Source organism: Emys orbicularis, chromosome 1 (genome assembly GCF_028017835.1).
Source record: "Emys orbicularis isolate rEmyOrb1 chromosome 1, rEmyOrb1.hap1, whole genome shotgun sequence".
NCBI lineage: Eukaryota > Metazoa > Chordata > Testudines > Emydidae > Emys > Emys orbicularis.
Window position 1 is genome coordinate 57,684,621 of NC_088683.1, and position 20,638 is coordinate 57,705,258.

The window sequence follows — 20,638 nt, forward strand, 5'->3', positions numbered from 1 at the left end:
TTAACGTGCCATGCTTTTGCGCCTCCCCCCCCCCCCCCATAAACCCTACTGGTGCAAACTAAAAGGTACCTCTCTCATGTTAACAGAGTTCATGAACTAGGTACCTTTTAGTTCTCACCAAGAGAGTCTAGAAGGGGCATTAGAACACAACATATTAGCGCTCTTTGCAATTCAAACTTCTGTAGTCTGGACTGTGGCTCTGTGTAAACAAGCCCTCAGATTGTTCTGCCCCTCCAGATTTGAGCTGCATTTCTCAAATAAAGCACAGTGCCTGTCAGCAGGCCTCACTATCAGTTGCCTTCAACAATAACAGCAGGAATAAAAAAATGCTCTGAAGCCTAAGGAGTGGTTAGTGTCAGCTCTCTCTACATATTTATCTAGCAAGGCCCTCTCACAAAATAATGATATTCACAAGAAGTACAATCATTGTTCGTGCAAGTAGTTCTTCAGTAAACAGGCAAATTGGTTGAAATTATAGTAAAGAACAGAATTATCATACACACAGATGAACACGATTTGTTGGGAAGATCAACACGGCTTTTGTAAAGGGAAATCATGCCTCACCAATCTATTAGAATTCTTTGAGGGGGGTCAACAAACATGGACAAGGGTGATCCAGTGGATAAATAGTACTTGGACTTTCAGGGTACATCTACACAGCAAAGAAAAACCTGCGGCTGGCCCATGCCAGCCAATTCAGGCTCGCAGGACTCAGGCTGCAAGACTGTTTCATTGCTGTGTAGACAACCAGGCTCTGGGATCCTCCCACCTTGCAGGGACCTAGAACCCCACCCCAAGCACAGCAATAAAACATCCCTGCAGCCCGAGCCCCATAAGCCTGAGTCAGCTGGCACAGGCCAGCTGGGAGTGTCTAGTTGTTGTGTAGACATACCCTCAAAGTCTTTGACAAGGTCCCTCACCAAAGGCTCTTAAGCAAAGTAAGCTATCATGGGATAAGAAGGAAGGGCCTCACATAAATCAGTAACTGTTAAAAGACAGGAAACAAATCATAAGAATAAATGGTCAGTTTTTAGAATGGAGAGAGGTAAATAGTGGTGTCCCCCAGGGATCTGTACTGGCACCAGTGCTGTTCAACATATTCATAAATGATCTGGGAAAAGGGGTAAGGTGAGGTGGCAAAATTTGCAGATGATACAGAATTACTCCAAAGTTAAGTCCAAAGCAGATTGCAAAGAATTACAAAGGGATCTCACAAAACTGGATGACTAGGCAACAAAATAGCAGATGAAATTCTATTTGATAAATGCAAAGTAATGCACATTGGAAAACATAATCCCAACTATATATATATATATATATATATATACAAAATGACAAGATCTAAATTAGCTGTTGTCACTCAAGAAAGAGATCTTGGAGCATGATGGATAGTTCTCTGAAAACTTCTGCTCAATGTGTAGCAGCAGTCAAAAAAGCTAGCAGAATGTTAGGAACCATTAGGAAAGGAAAAGATAATAAGAGAGATAATATCATAATGCCACTATATAAATCTATGGTATGCTCACAGCTTGAATACTGCATGCAGCTCTGGTTGCCCCATCTCAGAAAAGATAAATTAGAATTGGAAAAAGTACAGAGAAGGGCAACCAAAATGATGATGGGTATGGAACAGCTTCCATATGAGTAGAGCAGGGGTCAGCAATCTTTCAGAAGTGGTGTGCCGAGTCTTCATTTATTCACTCTGATTTAAGGTTTCGCGTGCCAGTAATACATTTTAACGTTTTTAGAATGTCTCTTTCTATAAGTCTACAATATATAACTAAACTATTGTTGTATGTAAAGTAAATAAGGTTTTTAAAATATTTAAGAAGCTTCATTTAAAATTAAATTAAAATGCAGAGGCCCCTGGACTGGTGGCCAGGACCTGGGCAATGTGAGTGCCACTGAAAATCAGCTCACATGCTGCCTTTGGCACGCGTGCCATAGGTTGCCTACCCCTGGAGTAGAGATTAAAAAGATGGGACTTTTCATCTTGGAAAAGAGATGACTAAGGGGGACTATTACAGAGATCTATAAAATCATGAAGGTGTGGAGAAAGTGAATAAGGAAAAGTTATTTACTCCTTCACCTAATACAAGACCAGGGGGTTATCCAATTAAATTAATGGGCAGCAAGTTTGAAACAACAAAAGGAAGTACTTCTTCACACAATGCAAAGTCAACCTATGGAACTCATTGCCAGGGGATGTTGTGAAGGTCAAATATATAAATGGGTTCAAAAAAGAATTCAAGGCAGATAAATCCATCAATGGCTACTAAGCAAGATTATCAGGGATTAAACCCCATATTCTGGGTTTCCCTAGCCTCTGACCACCAGAAGCTGGGAGTGGATGACAGGGGATAGCTCCCTCGATGATTGCCTGTTCTGTTCATTCCCTCTGAAGCACCTGGGATTGGCCACCGTCAGAGACAAGATAGTGGGCTAGATGGGCCATTGATCTGACCCAGTATGGCCATTCTTATGTTCTCCATGTTAAGGAACTAACCTGTGGGTTCTTCTTTCCCAACACTGCAAATAATACAGGAGATAGGCAGTCATGCCGCTGTAGAAAATCTCTGTCTGAACAACAGAGTGGCATTAAAGGGATACTCTGAGGTTAAATTTGGCCCCAGATTTAGCCTTTGTAAAAATAAGCTTTTTTAGAATTCCTCAGACCAACATGTTTTCATTATTATTTTTAAGATCCAGTGGAAACAAATATTCCCTCTGGAGGGTTCACAACTCAGTATTGCTAATACATGAGAACCTGAAAGTAAAATAGATTAGAAACTAAGTAGGACAGGTAACTGTGTCTGGATGTATTTGTACCTGTGTGCTATCAAAAGGTACCTTGTATCTCTTATTTAAATAGATTCTGCTCAATCTTTTTTGCCCAAATAATATTTTACAGATGTAGTGAAGAGCACTGCCAACCCCAAGTGTTTAAAAATCATGAGTCATTCCCCCCCCCCAGAATCATGAGATTAGCCTTAAAATCACGAAATTTTAAAAATAATACATTTTGGTCGATTTTTATTTGCCTTCTGGGGTTTGAGCCTTTGGGCTCACGTTTTCAAGCTTTCCTCTGTGACCAGAAGGGGGAGAAATTGATGCTGGTTGTTAATGAAAACTGACATTCTCACCTAACTCCAGGAGTTGAGGCATTAAGAAATACAGCAAATATCGTGGGACTTGCAATAAAATCAGGAGAGATGGAAGCACTGTGTGAGGACCACAGAGGATTTATGCATAGGTCTCCCCTTCCCTCTCAAGCAAGTGGCAAAGAGTTTGGGGAAGGAGCAGAGCCTCAGATTTGGGCCCCCACCAAGCTATACAACCCAGCTGAGCTGGCCCAACGTGGGCGGGTAGTAAGAGCACTCTGTAGCCCAACAGCTGGCCTACAAGTGTTTTGTTAGACAAACTGAAGATTTAGGTGCATAATATTTTATGGGCAATGGGCAAACCAACAACACTCCCTGTGTGTTTGAAGACATCCATTCTGGAGAAGAGCACACTGAGAAGGGGACATGATAACAGTTTTCAAGTACATAAAAGTTTGTTACAAGGAAGAGGGAGAAAAATTGTTCGCAATGGGCTTAAATTGCAGCCAGGGAGGTTTAGGTTGGACATTAGGAAAAACTTCCTAACTGTCAAGGTGGTTAAGCACTGGTACAAATTGTCAAGGGAGGTTATGGAATCTCCATCATTGGAGATTTTTAAGAGCAGGTTAGACAAACACCTGTCAGGGATGGTCTAGATCTATTTAGTCCTGCCATGAGTGCAGGGCACTGGACTAGATGACCTCTCATGGTCCCTTTCAGTCCTATGATTCTGTGATTCACAAGTGGATACTTAAGGGGAGAACTGACTGATTTGTGTGTGTTTGGGATGAGAAATGTTAGCTAAACTGGTATTCAAAAAGGAATGTGTTTCACTTTCTTTTTAACAAGCAGACATTACACATTAGCTAGTTTGAACTACTGTACAAAATTGTGATGTAACCCCACCTTTTTATTTAAGATCTGCTAGTCTCAGAACTACTGGCTGGGACAGTGAATAACAGGTGTGTTGGGAGAGAGACTAAACTCCAACCTTGGGGAAGGCAAAGTCAGGAGTGGGCAATGACTTGGTTACAAGTTTTCAGCACTGAAAGAAGCTGGTTTCCTCCTGGGACAAAGATTTTGAATCTGAGAGTGTCCCTTTAATGAAAGTCTTACAGGCTCGAATGAAATCTATCTCCTCCCAGCTCAGTCAAAGGGCAAATTATGGGTACGTATTTAGGTCAGGAAAGAGGATAGTTTAACTGTAAAAAGAGGAAAATAGCTAGAATGACAGTGGATTTCAGTTTGGACTTAAAGAGGAAGTTTTAGAGAAATCATGGATCGCCACTACCAAAATCAGAAGTTCAGAATTCCTCTTGTTGTTATACTGGTGTTTTTCGGTTCCCTCCCTTCATTTCCAGGCAACTTTCCTTGTACTTTGACCTCTTTTTACTAATGCCCCTAGTGGTAATTGCTGGTAATGGCAAGTTGCATCTTCACAAACAGCTCTATAACTGCCAATAATTAATTTAGGCACATGAGTTTTCTGAATTTTGCAGAATCAATCTGATTCCATCCCTCCAGTCTTTCCATTTCCACAGGAAACATATTTGCTGAAAACCATAGCTATATTTCTTACCTCAGTATTGGCTTTGTGAATCAAACTAATCTCCAGCGCACAATAGGATCTACAAGATGGCTGTCTAAAGCGGCCTTTATTTCAAAAAGGAAATAATAAGTTACATTTTGATGTCAGGGCTCATGTAGGAGCTCTTATTTTATTTTCTGTATTGTCCAGAATGTAAAAAAAAATTCACTGTACTAGAATTGCCCACAAAGAATGTTTGTATAACTGCAAAAGGACAACAGTCTTTTAGTTTGGTGAGATTATGTAGAGATATGATTAGGAATTGAAAAGCAAATGAACTGGCTTCTACATCTGTCTATAATCAGTCCTCCAAGAACAATGAACAACATATGTTGGTGGTGAACCTTTTTTTTTTTTTTTAATAAACTACATTTGAAATGAATTCTTGTTGTTTTTTCAACAAGACTAAAACTCTGTAGACTCCCATCTTTAAGGCATTTTAATGTATTTTAAGTAGATGATAGATTCATTCCATGCTACTTTCTTTTCTTTTTAACGTTTCTGGGTGAATTATAGTGCCAGGCACAGTATAGGCAGACAGCTAATAGATATTAGTTTGAGACCATCAAACTCAATTCACTTGTGAGTGAAGACTCCAGAGGTGAGAGAAGACTGTAGGTAATTCTATTGCATTTTTGTAGACTAATAGCATTACTTGAATGTCAGTGCTGATATGCAGCCAGAAGTTTGATCATTAAGATTAACACCAGGTGAGTTATGTGAAGTTTTCTTTCATAGCCGAAGGCACACTGACCCTCCATCCACTCTTATGGGTGAGATAACTCAGAGAAATGGAAGATGACAATATCATTACAAAGGGATTGCATTCAGGTCTGGAGAACGCAGTGTTGGGGATGCTTACTTTTATACTTTTCACAGTAATATAGCAGCTTTCCTCATGTTTTCCAGGATAATTCAAATACTAGCATACTACATACAGCAACTCCTGTCTCCTATATAGTCTTCTTAAGTAGCTGAGAATAGTCTGTTTACCTCACACAGCACGCACTGTAAAATAAAGAGAATAGACTGTACAAGGAAGGTCCCATAGATCTTGGTTAGTCCTTGTTTGATTTCATCCATGGACATCAAACTCTGCATAAATGAGGGCCACATAGGCAACTAATTGGTGAGAAAATGAGGCATATTGGAGTCACTTTTATCTTTACTATGATAGTGCAGCCTGCAGCTACTACAGGTTCTAGCATGTAATGATCTGTCTTGAGCCACTAAGCCGCTCAGCTCAAGATGCATGCTGAGACCTTATGGGCCAGATCCTCAGCTGGTATAAACTGACATTGGTACCACAGAGCTATGCCAATTTACGCTAGCTGAGGCATCTGGTCCTTGGTCTCTGTATATGCCTGTATCTGTATATTGATGAGGGCAGCTGTGTACAAGGAAGTGGGTATCATTTCTCCTGCAGTCCACACTTTGCTCCCTCCACATCTCCATGGAGGAATCTCAAAGACTTTGGTGATAACCAAGCAAACACTCAGTGCATATCTGTGGTTTTATTTAATCTAAACTAAAACTGGTTTTTCAAAGCAATGTGTTCAGGCGGTGCACATGCACATTTACTTGGTATTTTTCTACCAGGAAGTTCCTGCTACTAGCTTTGAAACTGAGCCCCTGCAAAAGGAGATGGATTAACCAGGCTGGATATGGGAAAACCTTTTTATTCTACAAAATTATTAAAATCCTTTGCCCTCCAGCCTGTCCCCATTACTTTTCAGATGGATTAAATATTTTTTGACAATGCAGTTTGGCACAGTGAGGAAAATCCACTTCTTGTGCTGTGAAACAAACAAAGTGTGTTGTTTTTAGGGGGGGAAATGCTTTGTATTTGAAACTTGATTTTTCTTAAACAGCATTTTTAGGTAGAGTTGAATGGGCCTGTAAAATCTATACATTAAGGTATAGTTATTCGTATGATTGTTTTTAACACAAAGGCAGAATTGCAGAGAGAAGTTGGAGAGAAAACAGGTTTTTACAGATGATTCATTTTTTATTTTGATTATCCCAATGGGGATGTTTTGTGTGGTTCTGGACACCGAGTCACACACACAAATATAAAATGATTAAATGAAATAGCAATCAGCAGTGGCCTGTAAGTATTGCCTGGTGAGAGATAATACTGTAGCCCTCTAATTGGCTCTCTACAAGCATACAATATGACTGATTTCAGCTGCAGTATTACCAGTCTTGCTTCCACCAGCACTATTATCTCAGAGTGACACTTCCATTACTCTGAACAGAGAAAGATGAACGTCACCTGTCAGGGGCTGGTTAATTGTGTTGCTAGATGTATGTTGCTAGGGCGCAGGTTGGACATTTATGAACATAACTGCTTCCTCTGATGTCCGCCATCCTTCAACGATCGATACAGCTCTTACAGTAAACGCATAATTGAGTGAAGGCACTTACCACTGAGGAGCTGAAGATGAGCCCATTGTGTGAGTTTCATTGTCCATACATTTACCACAAATGAGCTGATATTTGCCCTTTATTGTGTGTTGCTTTGTGGAAATGGAAACTAATGTGCCACTTTCATTTGTTTTCTAGATAAATGGCCAAGATGTCCAGAATCGGGAGGAGGCGGTGGCATTGCTCTCCAGTGATGAATGCAAGAAAATTGTGTTGCTGGTTGCAAGACCAGAGATGCAGGTTAGAATAAATAGATGCACTGAGCCAGGAGCTGGGTTATAGTGTACAGTCATTGTCATCCATAAGAAATGAACACTGAAAAACAGGATTGCAGAGGTTCATGGGGAAAAATGGGAAAAATATAATTAAAGATCTTTGCCAATCTGTAGCCTCAGGAAAAAAATAACATTATATTACTAGGATTTTGTTTACCATTGTACTTGCTAAAAGATTCTTTGCAAGTAAATACAATATACATACATATAAATACAGTTGATTATCTAGTACTAATGTGATACTTAACTAAATGTGAAGTGGAACTTCAAAAAGACATATTTATTGGTTGATGATTCTTACTGATTTCTGGGACTAAATTAACACTCTTCCATGGTTTGCACCAGCTTGTGGCAGGATTGAAGTGGGCCCTGGGTGAGGATTATTTTTTTAAGCAATGTTTCAGTAAACTCTCCAGTTAGATCTTGATAATGGGCATTTGATGATAATGCTATTCAGCAAACCTACTCCTATATAACTGTTTTCAAGGGAAACTGGTCGCATGAGGTTTCTCATCAAGTACAAATTATTTAATAGGAAATAGATATTTTTCCCACACAATTTTAAAATATACTTCCGGCTTTTAAACAAAACTGATGCCTTGCAAAGAAATTTTTTATATCTTTGCAGTGGGAGATGTCAGGCTAATCATCAAGGTAAAGGAGAGGAAAGAGGATTATTTCTGCTTCCTTTTATATCCCACCACAAAGCAGAAAAGGACATTACATTGTCACTCTTCTCTCCATCTGTCAGCAGTCCAAGCGAAGTCGGTTATGTTACCATTTGTCTCTCATATTATTGATCTGATTTTTTCAGACTTGGTGACTACATATTCTCTTCACATTAAATTGAATAAATGTAATTCAGTGTCACCCGGAATCCCAGCTTGAATCCGGTAGTTATGCAAGATCCAATTTCAGCATATATTTCCTTTATGTTCTTAGTTTTCTAGGAGCCATTTAGAAAGGCTGGCTATATAGTAAGGTAGAGTTAAGCTATTCACCTCAGGTGTAAGTAGCTAGGTTATATCCCTTCTTGGTCTAGAGACCCTTCAGAAGCTTTTCAAAGATTTGTGTGAGGATTCTAGCTATTTTTTTTTATTTCATTTCAGTGGGGCTCTCGCAGGGACAGGGATCCACCTGCCAGACCCAGTTGTAGAAACCCAACGAAAGATCTGATCCCGCCTTCCTCAGAGCTTGTCTTCATAGGAATGTTATACCGGTACAAGCCAAGGTGTGAGTTTAAACTGATCTAGTTATACTGGTATAAATCCTCATGTGGACACTCTAATTCCAATATATGAGGGCCAGTTTTCAGTTTATCTTATGTCACATTGGAAGGGGGTTAAGCAAATTTGAAAATAGCCATACTTATTCCAGAATAAGAGTGTCCACAAGGGGGGTTTATACTGGTATAATATATCGGTTTAACTATATACCGGTTATAGTTATAATTATACTGGTATAACTGGTAAGGCTTTCATTTGTAGACAAGCCCTTACTAAGGCAAACACTCACTGGAGAAAAAAGGGCAGGATTAAGTCCTAATCTTTGAAGCTTTCTTTTAGAAAGAACTCGTAATGACAATGTTTCAAGGACTGACTGCTGGCCACATCCAATAACTAACAAGACAAGCTTCTCTGACTAGTCAGCATTGATTATTAATCAGTTAATATTAAAAACTGAGCGTACAAGAAACATACACAAATAACTGTGTGAAACAAATGTGTGTGTGCACACATGCACATGCATCGGTGCACATATTGCCATATTGGATCAGACCAGTCCAGTGCTCCATCTACTGCAGAATCCTGTCCACAACGGTGGTCAGCACCAGATGTTTGCAAGGAAGGTATAAAAATCCTCCGAAGGACAATTGCTGAATTATCTGCCCATAGGGGAAATTTCTTCCTAATCCAAGGCAGTTAGTGGTTTGCTTGTGCTGTGAAACTTGGGAGTTTATATTCTTTATAAGGTCAAAGGGTTGACTATACATAACAAATAAAAGCATTTGAAAAACCATGAATGAAACCTCAACATTGATGTTCTAAGTAGATACCATAATATGATAAAAAGTGCCACAGAATCTCAATCAACATTTTTATACCTGTCTAATGTTTGGCTGGTTTGTGGAAGGATTTTTTTTTTTTTTTTTTTTTTTTGCTTGCTTGTTGTTTTAACCAATTAGTATCTCTGGGCCAAAGGTCCATTGGCTTCAATTGAGTTGTCCCTGTTTACAACACAAAAGAACTTAGTTCCATGTTGCATTGTTGCATACAATTACACTATTTCTAGCTTCTGTGATGTCCATAAAATTTTACAGGTAACTTGATATTTTCTCAGACTCTAGAGTAGTTTAATTAATATTTTAATTTCTGCCCTTCCCCAGCTCTGTCACCTTCCTTCTCTGTTACCTGTTTCTGCCCCTAAAACACTGCCATTAGCAGACATTCAACACTACTTCATTCCCCTTCTAGTGATAGTATTTTCCTTTTTTACCCCAGCATGCCATCTGGAAAGGGAACAGAAACACAAATGGAGACTTACTGTTGACACGCACATGCACATAATACTGTGTATGTGTGTACAGCCACATCTCATTAACTTGACTGAAATAGTAGGCCTCCATTTTCCTCTTTTTATAATACTGTCTTCAACGAATATGAAAGTAATATTTTAATCTTTTTAAAAAAAAAGTCAGTTCAAAGATGGAGCCAAAGAACAAAGAAGTTTAGTCATTGCATCAGTCAGTGCTCCCACCCCCTTTTTGTTTGTTAGTTCATTCACGTGGAAGAGCAATAAGAGAAATGTGATGGAAACCCAGAGTGAAGGTGCTGTTGAGGTTCAGGCACTGGGACACAACCCTCGGGTGGAAGTTGTTAAAGGAGGAAAGAGCCCAATTATCTCATGGCCCTATTAGTATCATTGCAGTTCTTTTAACACTGGGGCTCTTGGAGGTAATGAATATGACAGCTCCAGGATTATGTGGTATGCCTTTCATACATTTTGAAAGGAAATAATGCTCTGTGCTGTACAATCTCCTTCATTATGAGAGAAAATCAGTCATACTGTTTCAAGAAAGGATAAAAGGCCTAAGAGTCCCTGTGTTTTGTTTTGTGTTTTATCATCTTTTTCTTTTTGGAGAGGCGAACTATGGGAGCCTGGTATTCTGAAGAGAATCATTATGATAAAAAGAACTAGTCAGGCATTGCCATTTGGGTTTACCCTATTTTAGCATGCATCCCCAGTAACATAATGCAATGTACTAATGTATTCTTTTGCAGCTGGAGGAGGGGTGGCTGGATGATGAAAGGAATGAATTCTTAGAGGAGTTAAACTTGGAAATGTTGGAAGAACAGCATAATGAAGTAATGCAGTTCACAGCCAATGAGGTGGAGCAGGTAGGAGTGACACTAAATGTATCATTGGAAATTTTGCTAGGTGTATTTTTCTATTAAGAGAGAATGAAATAAGTCAAAAAATGGAATCAAAGGCTTTGATAGCACTTTGTCATGAGGATGCTCTGAACTGCAATACATTCTCGATAAGGAAACATTTTAGAAATAAATGTTTAGGCTGGATGTGAGAGGGTAACATTTTAGCAGAATGTGAGAGGAGTAAAGCACTGATTCTGCATTTTCTCTCAGCACAATATTACAAGCCCTTTTACATACAGGGTCTTGTGTATTGTCACTTTTATTTATGAATTGTATCAGAGTCACCTGTCAAGGCCATAGCCAGGACAGGGCCCCATTGTGATAAAGACAATATGGACATATTGTACAAGATATGGTACATATATTGCTATGTAAATTACTGCCTTATACAGTGGACTGCTACTATATAGTACTATGTATATTACAAGATGACAGTCTAGAAGTACCTACCTGGGGAACAAATGTTTGATTATGGACTCTTCAGTCTAGCAGGCAAAAGTATAACACAATCCAGTGGCTGGAAGTTGAAGCTAGACAAATTCAGACTGGAAATAATTTTTTAACAGTGAGAGTAATTAAACATTGGAACAATTTACCAAGGATCCTGGTGGGTTTTCCATCACTGGACATCTTGAAATCAATATTGGATGTTTTTCCAAAAGATGTGCTCTAGTTCAAACAGGAATTATTTTGAGGAAGTTCTATGGCCAGTGTTATGCAGGATGTCAGACTAGATGTTTTCAGAACAGACCTATTTTAAGAGTCCCATCTAGTTTGTCATTGAAGTAGAACCCTTCATTTTCCTTTTTTTTTTTTTTTTTTTTTTTCCCCCCCCTGGAAAAATTCCTGGGTTTCAAAAAATCCAGTATTTGGATTTTTCCAGTTTCCACCCAGATTTTTACCTGCTCAAAATTGCAATCCCAGCTCCCCTCTTGCAGACTCCCCACTGGACAGCACAACATGCCTGCATAGGGAAGGGAAACTGTACTTGGTTGATGCTGCGGCTGCACAGTGGAGGAACAAAATGGGCAGGGAGCCTGCCGAGCCCACCAACTGCTGCAGTTACAGGCCGCAGGGAGTGGGACGCTGCACCTAGGAGAACAGCCCCTCCTGATCTGTTTCTCCTCCCAACCTTACCTGCCGATGAGTGCCAAGCACTCCCGTCCCATCCCATCCCGGTGCTATTGAAACCCCTTATATCAAGCTAAGTACACAAGTCATCTACAATAAACTCTTTATTTTAAAAAACTTGAATTTTTGTAATGGGGATTTGAGATAATGGTTTCATAAATAGTAAATACTTACGTTTCTCTATTTGTTGCTTTTTTCTGTCCTCATGCCCCCCAATATTAACCCTGATATTTACCCAGAAAACGGTGAAGTTAATTGTTTGCACTGATTTTCACATGTTTTTAATTTTTTTTATAAACTCCCAGGATATTTTTTAAAACTCCAGTCGAGGCTGGGGTATCTCATCTTTAGCCCATCACTGGCAACTCCTCACACCACTGTCAGTCTCGCTTTCATCTTCGTAGGGGGACCGGGTAGCCCACTCTTCTGATTTGGAGAAGCAGGACCTACTAACCCTGCTCCCTTCCCCTGGATCTCTCTTATCTGATTGCTTCCAACTTAAATAGCACTCTGGGTTTATGTCCCAAGTGTATCGTGAGTTGTAAAATCAGAGTGGGAACCATGCCTGCATTCCAGCATAATTAGCCATTCTTGCAATATTGAATCTTATCCAATCTGAAACATAGAACCTTTTGAAGTTCACTTATTGCTGGATTGTACGCACTACTAGGTTGGGATTGTCATCATCTGCAGTTCTTTTTGCATAAATGCAGCCTACAGAGCCTTTTGGCCTTTCAAACAGAAGTAATTGGGAAGAAGACTGACACTGTACATTCTAAAAAACCTGAATCTTGCATTTTCAATAGATGATGGGTTGAATTTTCAAAAATGTCTAAGGGATTTAGCAGCCTAAGTCCTATTTTCAAAAGTGACTTAGACACTTAGAACCTGAGTCCCAATGGTACTGTCATATACGGCATTAAGTATCTACATTATTTTCATTCTTCACAATGGAGCAAATGTTGGAATTTAAATTTTGCCAAATGTCAGTATTTTCAGTTTCTCTTTCTCAGAAAATCTTTTACCTTAATAACCTTTGGATTCAATTTAGCTAGCAGGTGTAGAGAGATTGTTTCTTCATTTGAACTAGTGTATTCAGAGTTGAGAAATGAATTGGAAGTTGAAAAGGGGGACAAGCTTGTCTTCCTTTTCCAATCAAAGAATAAAAGCCAGGTAGGAGAGGATGAGATCTACTAATTCAAAAACTTAGAGGCATGGGGCCTGATTTTCAAAAGTATTTAGCCACCTAATGAAGAAGATAGGTGCCTAGTGGGATTTTCAAAACTGCTTAAGCAGGTTAGACACCTGATTCCCATTGATTTCAACTTCCTTGATTTCCATAGGAGTTAGGTGCCTTTTGAAAATCCCAGTAGGCACCTATCTGCATGTGTAAGCACCTAAAGACATTTGAAAATCTGGTCTTTAGTCCCACTGGATTTAGGCTTCTAAGTGTCTAAGTCACTTGCAAAAATGGAGCATAGGTCCCTAAATCACTTAGCCACTTTAGAAAATTTTACCAAGTCTTAAAAAGTCTTCCGTCACAGTCATGCATCAGATGAGTAAAGAAAGAAGTATTAAATGAACATTATAGACAAGAAATACATGATGGTGCAGTAAAAACAATATATTGGCATGCATTTGGAATGGTAACATTGCTGACATCTCAAAGAAGTGTCAACAAAGTCTTAATAGAGCAGTGCAGCCTGCCAGCATGTAATCTGTGTGCAATCCTCACATCTTAGAGTAAAAACAATTTTAGAAGTGCTTCAGTGTGATTTTAAATGTTATTGGTACTATTTTTCCTGTCCCTTCTTCCTGTAAAGCCAGGATTCCTTAGTTGCTATTAGTGTAACTGTAAAGACCTGTGACAGAAAGAAAAAACATACCTTTAAATTTTAGAAATCTCTAAATTTACAGTGAAACACTTCTCTGTCCATAATAATATTGCAATTTTAAGTTCCAGCACTTTGGGACCTTCCACGAGATCCTGACCATGAAGGGTCATGAAATAGTAGACTTAAATTTGTCAGCTGTCCAGGACTGAATATCTTCTGTCTACCCCTCAAACCAATTCAATTCTGGTGGGAAGATTAGTGTGGGTGGTGGGCAAGAAAGAAGGAAATATTTTTCTGATGCAGATGAACCAGTCGGCCGCCGTCACATGATGATGCATGTATTTCACCATCACATATATGGTTTTTGAGCGTATGTATATTTGTGTGAAATATCCTTCATACTGACATTGTATAACTGTTTTTTTAAGTTTTAACTGCTAGTGAGAAAGAACCACTAAAATTACTACGGATAGAGATGTTGTCTCCTCAGAGACTTTTGACAGCCCTGTCGTAAATACTGCTTTCTGTTGATCATGGGTTTCATTCTGAATTTAATATACTCTACCACACTTTTCATTTATCTATTTGTCTATTTCTATTTTTCATTGGGCCACCAGTTGCCACCATTTTCTACTAACAACTGAACAAAAGAGACTAGTTGAGGGGTTCATGATCCTGAAGCAGAAATTATGCAGTGTGTGTAGGGTGCATTTAATTTTTTTTTCATATCTTCCACTATCTATCAAGGTAGAAGAAAAACAGCAATTATTATGAGAGTGGTCTCTTGCATTCTGTTTCCTCTCATTGGTGCACTATACCTTTTTCTCCCTTTACTATTACTAACCATTATGTTTAATTGTGTAATTACACCTCCTAAAGGAGAAAACACATTTGGCTGGTGCTGGGTGCACTTAGGCATACAGTGAGTATGCTATATAAATTGCACTTTGGATGATAGTGGTATAAGAGAAATAGGGGGAAATGCCTTTAGCACACCCAGTTAGAAAATGAAAAAAGCATGCACCCCTTCAGCGTTGCAGTATCTAATGCTCTTTGCATTAAAGCACACAATAAATAGGTTAGGTACAATGAGTAGGACATGAATTCAAAAACAACTGCAAAAAGGCTTGACATTATGTCCATGACAGGCACTCAGTGTTGTTCTACTCTTAATGGTGAAAGGCTATGGGTTAGTATTGTGGAAAGTAGATTTTAACTAGGAAACGAAAAGCCTTCCAAAGGATAGGTTAGGGAAAAGTCTGTTCAAGTTACCTGAACAAGTCCTAGAGTTCAGCTATCAGTCTTCCATTGACATAATGCTAAAAGCAGGTGATGGGAGAGGTAGAAAGGGCTATGCAAGAATAGGCTAACCACTGTGTTGACTTCAGCTGTGCCAGGGCAGTGTGCACAGAGATCCCTGGTATCCCAGCCCCAGTGTCCTACTGCAAATAGGCCTCCTAGTGCCATGCTACATTGCACTGCTCACAGCTTAGCTGGTCTGCCTCATGTACTTGTTGATGTTATGCGGGCATTGCTGGTTGCTCCAGGTTTGACAACAACTCCGCTCCAATAGTCGTGGCCATAATCCAGAGCCAAAAGCTGCACTCCACCTGGTGCTCATTTTCTTTCAGCACTGCACAGTGTTGGCTTTGCTGGGAAGGGGGATATTTATTTCCTGACTCTGGGCAATGTTTCAGTGAAACAGGTGTGCTATATTTCATCCACTTGTTTGCTCCCTCCTTGAGGAACTTAGTGTGATCTGGGGAGCCTACAGCATGATGCTCAGGAATGTGTAAAAGCCATAAGCGTGTAGGAACTACAGCCAGTCGGGAATTTTTCCTCAGCAATGATTTTCTGACAGAAAATGCTGGGTTTTGCTGAAAAATTTTGATTTCCCGTCAGGAAAACTGAAATGACAGCTCTCTGGCTGCCCGCTGGGGGAAGGCTTTTATCAATTTCCACCTGCAGGGAGAAAGTGAAATGCAAGATCCTTCCAGATAAGCAGTAGCAAGCTGAAAAGTAGAAATCCCTTTCTGTGAAAAAAATCATGTTTTTGACTTTTCATGCTGAATCAGGCTGAATTTTTTTTCCAAAATGTGAAATTTTTCATGAAAAGGGATCTCCATCTTCCAGCCAGCTGTAGTAGAAATGGGATTTATTCATCATTTTAATTCATTCTTATAGATTAAATTGGTTGTTTAAGAAGGACAGGACTGAAAAATATTTTAATTTAATACCGTCTGTATTTTCTACTAATTTCGGTTCACTTATTTTCTTAGCCAAAAAAGCATGAGGAGGAGGACGGCACAACAGACACTGCAACCTCGTCATCCAATAACCATGAGAAGGACAGTGGAGTGGGGCCTACAGATGAGAGTCTGCGTAATGACGAGAGCTCAGAGCAGGAGAATGCACCCGATGAGCAGAACAAAATGACCCTGCAAAGCACCCGGGAGCTGGGGCAGAGCCAGGATACGTTAGGAAGCATTGAACTCCAGTGCAATGAAAGCTTTGTGTCGGGGGAATACATTGAATCTGATTTCATTGGAAACCAAGATGAGGAGTGTGAAAGGTTCCGGCAGCTGCTGGAGCTCAAGTGCAAGATTAGAAACCACGGAGAGTATGATCTGTATTACTCGAGCAGTACAATACAGTGTAACAGAAGGGAGCAAGATGGGGTGGAGCATGAGCTACAGTTACTCAATGAGGAACTGAGAAATATTGAGCTTGAGTGTCAGAATATAATGCAGGCTCACAGGCTTCAAAAGGTGAAGGATCAGTATGGAGACATTTGGGCATTACATGATGGAGGATTCAGGAATTATAACACCAGCATAGATGTACAAAGAGGTAAACTGGATGATATCATAGAGCACCCAGAGAAATCTGACAAAGACAGCTCTAGTGCTTACAACACAGCAGAAAGCTGCAGGAGCACTCCACTGACTGTAGAGCAGTCCCCTGATAGCTCGCTCCAGAGAATGATCAGCATCACCAACAGGAAAAACCTGAGAAGCACAATTGTAGCTAATCAGTTGTGTCCTGGACAGAGTGGTAGGGAGGTAACCCCATCCAAAACCACTGAGCAAAACAGCACTGTTGAAGAGAAGGAAACGGTTGCAGAGAGTAGCAATTTCACAGAGCAGGAGAAGCAAAGCACTGAGCACATTCCTTACCTATCTCCATATCATAGCTCTTCATACCGGTATGGGAATATACCTGCTCATGCAAAGCATTATCAAAGCTATATGCAGCTGATCCAACAGAAATCCGCAGTGGAGTATGCCCAAAGTCAGCTCAGTCTAGTGAGCATGTGCAAAGATTCACAGAAGTGTACAGAGCCCAAAATGGAATGGAAAGTGAAAATAAGGAGTGATGGAACAAGGTATATCACTAAGAGACCAGTGCGAGACAGAATCCTGAAGGAACGTGCCTTAAAGATTAAAGAGGAGCGCAGTGGGATGACGACAGATGATGATACGATGAGCGAAATGAAGATGGGTCGTTACTGGAGCAAAGAGGAGCGGAAGCAGCATTTGGTGCGAGCCAAGGAGCAGAGGCGGCGGCGAGAGTTCATGATGCGGAGCAGGTTAGAGTGTCTTAAGGAAAGTCCACAGAGCGGCAGCGAGGGCAAAAAAGAAATTAACATTCTTGAACTTAGTCACAAAAAGATGATGAAAAAAAGAAACAAGAAAATCTTGGACAGCTGGATGACAATCCAAGAACTGATGACACATGGTGCTAAGTCTCCAGATGGGACAAGAGTGCACAATGCCTTTTTATCAGTTACTACTGTATGAACACAACTATTTCAAAGAGTATACTACCAGTTTAGGTAGAGTACGATTGCCTCGTTCAAGGTGGCATTTTTATATATTTTGTGACTGTTTATAGTTTGACCTTTTTTGTAAGCAAAATTACTTGATAATTTTTCAGTTGTTTTTCACATAATGGTACCTTCTTTAGCTGGCAATTTTTCTTTACTCTGCAATATATTCATAATATTCATTTCTATAAAAAAAGAAAAAGAAAATAAAAAAATGGAGGAGACAATTAATTTCTTACCCTAATGTATGTATTGTAAGTTAAGATCTGGATTTATTTCTCTAGTTTTCTTTTTTTCTACTTTAGTAACAATACAATACCAAAACAAAATGCTTTATACAGTATCCTTACTTACTGGCATAACAGGCAGTTAAACTTTTACATCTTACATTGCATCTGTTAATAAGTCATGTGCCACGTCTTGTTGTACAGCTAAGAATGACCTTTTTCCAACAACCCATTGTACAGTACATTTAACCTGTAAATTGCAATTGTATTTGTCCAAGTAAAGTGTAAGTGGGCAATTCTCCCATGGTATGTAGTGGCATTGGTCATGTAGCTAGCTAATATGTGATAATTGTGAAGATCAAAGAGGAATAAATTATTGCTTATCTTTATCAAGGGTTCTTTGATTTTAATTGTTCGCTTGATTACAGAATGAATTATTTCCACACACATGATTTTTGAAGGATGTATGAAGATTTCAAGGACACGGCACAATTCATTATGATATTTCTTCTAGATTAGACAAGTTTCCTTCTGACTTTATTCCATTATAAATTATGTTAAATGGACCTGATCCTGCATTTCTTATTGATGCAGAAGTCAGAATAGGAGTTTTACCTGAGTAAGAACACGTAGAATCATAGAATATCAGGTTTGGAAGGGACCTCAGGAGGTCATCTAGTCCAACCCCCTGCTCAAATCAGGACCAATTCCCAACTAAATCATCCCAGCCAGGGCTTTGTCAAGCCTGACCTTAAAAACCTCTAAGAAAGGAGATTCCACCACCTCCCTAGGTAACCCACCCTCCTAGTGAAAAAGTTTTTCCTAATATCCAACCTAAACCTCCCCAACTGCAACTTGAGACCATTGCTCCTTGTTCTGTCATCTGGTACCACTGAGAACAGTCTAGATCCATCCTCTTTGGAACCCCCTTTCAGGTAGTTGAAGGCAGCTATCAAATCCCCCCTCATTCTTCTCTTCTGCAGACTAAACAATCCCAGTTCCCTCAGCCTCTCCTCATAAATCATGTGCTCCGGCCCCCTAATCATTTTTGTTGCCCTCCGCTGGACTCTTTCCAATTTTTCCACATCCTTCTTGTAGTGTGGGGCCCAAAACTGGACACAGTACTCCAGATGAGGCCTCACCAATGTTGAATAGAGGGGAATGATCACGTCCCTCGATCTGCTGGCAATGCCCCACTTATATAGCCCAAAATGCCGTTAGCCTTCTTGGCAACAAGGGCACACTGCTGACTCATATCCAGCTTCTCGTCCACTGTAACCCCTAGGTCCTTTTCTGCAGAACTGCTGCCTAGCCATTAGGTCCCTAGTCTGTAGCAGTGCATGGGATTATTCCGTCCTAAGTGCAGGACTCTGCACTTGTCCTTGTTGAACCTCATCAGGTTTCTTTTGGCCCAATCCTCTAATTTGTCTAGGTCCCTCTGTATCCTATCCCTATCCTCCAGCGTATCTACCACTCCTCCCAGTTTAGTGTCATCTGCAAACTTGCTGAGAGTACAGTCCATGCCATCCTCTAGATCATTAATGAAGATATTGAACAAAACCGACCCTTGGGGCACTCCACTTGATACCGGCTGCCAACTAGACATGGAGCCATTGATCACTACCCGTTGAGCCCGACGATCTAGCCAGCTTTCTATCCACCTTATAGTCCATTCATCCAGCCCATACTTCTTTAACTTGCTGCCAAGAATACTGTGGGAGACCGTATCAAAAGCTTTGCTAAAGTCAAGGAATAACATGTCCACTGCTTTCCCCTCATCCACAGAGCCAGTTATCTCCTCATAAAAGGCAATTAGGTTAGTCAGGCATGATTTGCCCTTGGTGAATCCATGCTAACTACACCTGATCACTTTCCTCTCCTCTAAGTGCTTCAGAATTGATTCCTTGAGGACCTGCTCCATGATTTTTCCAGGGACTGATGTGAGACTGACTGGCCTGTAGTTCCCTGGATCCTTCTCCTTCCCTTTTTAAAAGATGGGCACTACATTAGCCTTTTTCCAGTAATCCGGGACCTCCGATCGCCATGAGTTTTCAAAGATAATGGCCAATGGCTCTGCAATCACATCTGCCAACTCCTTTAGCACCCTCGGATGCAGCGCATCTGACCCCGTGGATTTGTGCTCATCCAGCTTGTCTTAATAGTCCCGAACCACTTCTTTCTCCACGAGGGCTAGTCACCTCCTCCCCATACTATGCTGCCCAGTGCAGCAGTCTGGGAGCTGACCTTGTTCATGAAGACAGAGGCAAAAAACGGAGTAAGCCCATATTTTTGCTGTCTTCCCTGACCTCTTACCAGTACAGGTTGAACCTCTCTAGTCTGGCACTCTCTGGTTCCACAACATCCGTGGTCTGGCATGATTTTATTTTATGTTTTTTATGCTTTATCTACTTATTTCCTTGTGCCAAGACAGTAAAATTGTGGAACATCACTAATACTTTGTTATGAAGAGAGCCAGTAAGCCTTGGCTAGATGGTGTTGAGAGAAAAAATAAAAAGAGACCCACTCGCTACATATTGACCTCCCATGGTTCGGCAAATTCTCTGGTTCGGCACCAGTCAGGTTCCGAGGATGCTGGACTAGAGAGGTTCAACCTGTATTAATTTTAGTTACTTTTCAAGCACTGTCTATGTTTGGTACTTTACAGACAAATATGTCATGGCCAGTCCCCAAGAGAGCTTACAAGCTGTACTCTACAGAAACCAAACATGGAAGACACAAATAGATCATAGTGCTATCTTGAGCCAGATATGACAAATGAATCTGGCAGAGGTCA

General features: G+C 40.2%; 1 protein-coding gene across 3 annotated transcripts in view; it reads left to right on the top strand.

Moving 5' to 3' along the window:
- PDZRN4 (PDZ domain containing ring finger 4) overlaps nt 1–17,591 on the top strand; it is a 375,414-nt gene extending 357,823 nt beyond the window's left edge. For all 3 annotated transcript variants that reach the window (XM_065415687.1, XM_065415695.1, XM_065415705.1), the window contains 3 exons: nt 7,255–7,356; nt 10,673–10,789; nt 16,071–17,591. In XM_065415687.1, coding sequence (XP_065271759.1) covers nt 7,255–7,356; nt 10,673–10,789; nt 16,071–17,591 — 1,740 coding nt within the window. The remainder of the gene's footprint in view (nt 1–7,254; nt 7,357–10,672; nt 10,790–16,070) is intronic.
- The last annotated feature ends 3,047 nt before the right edge of the window (nt 17,592–20,638 follow it).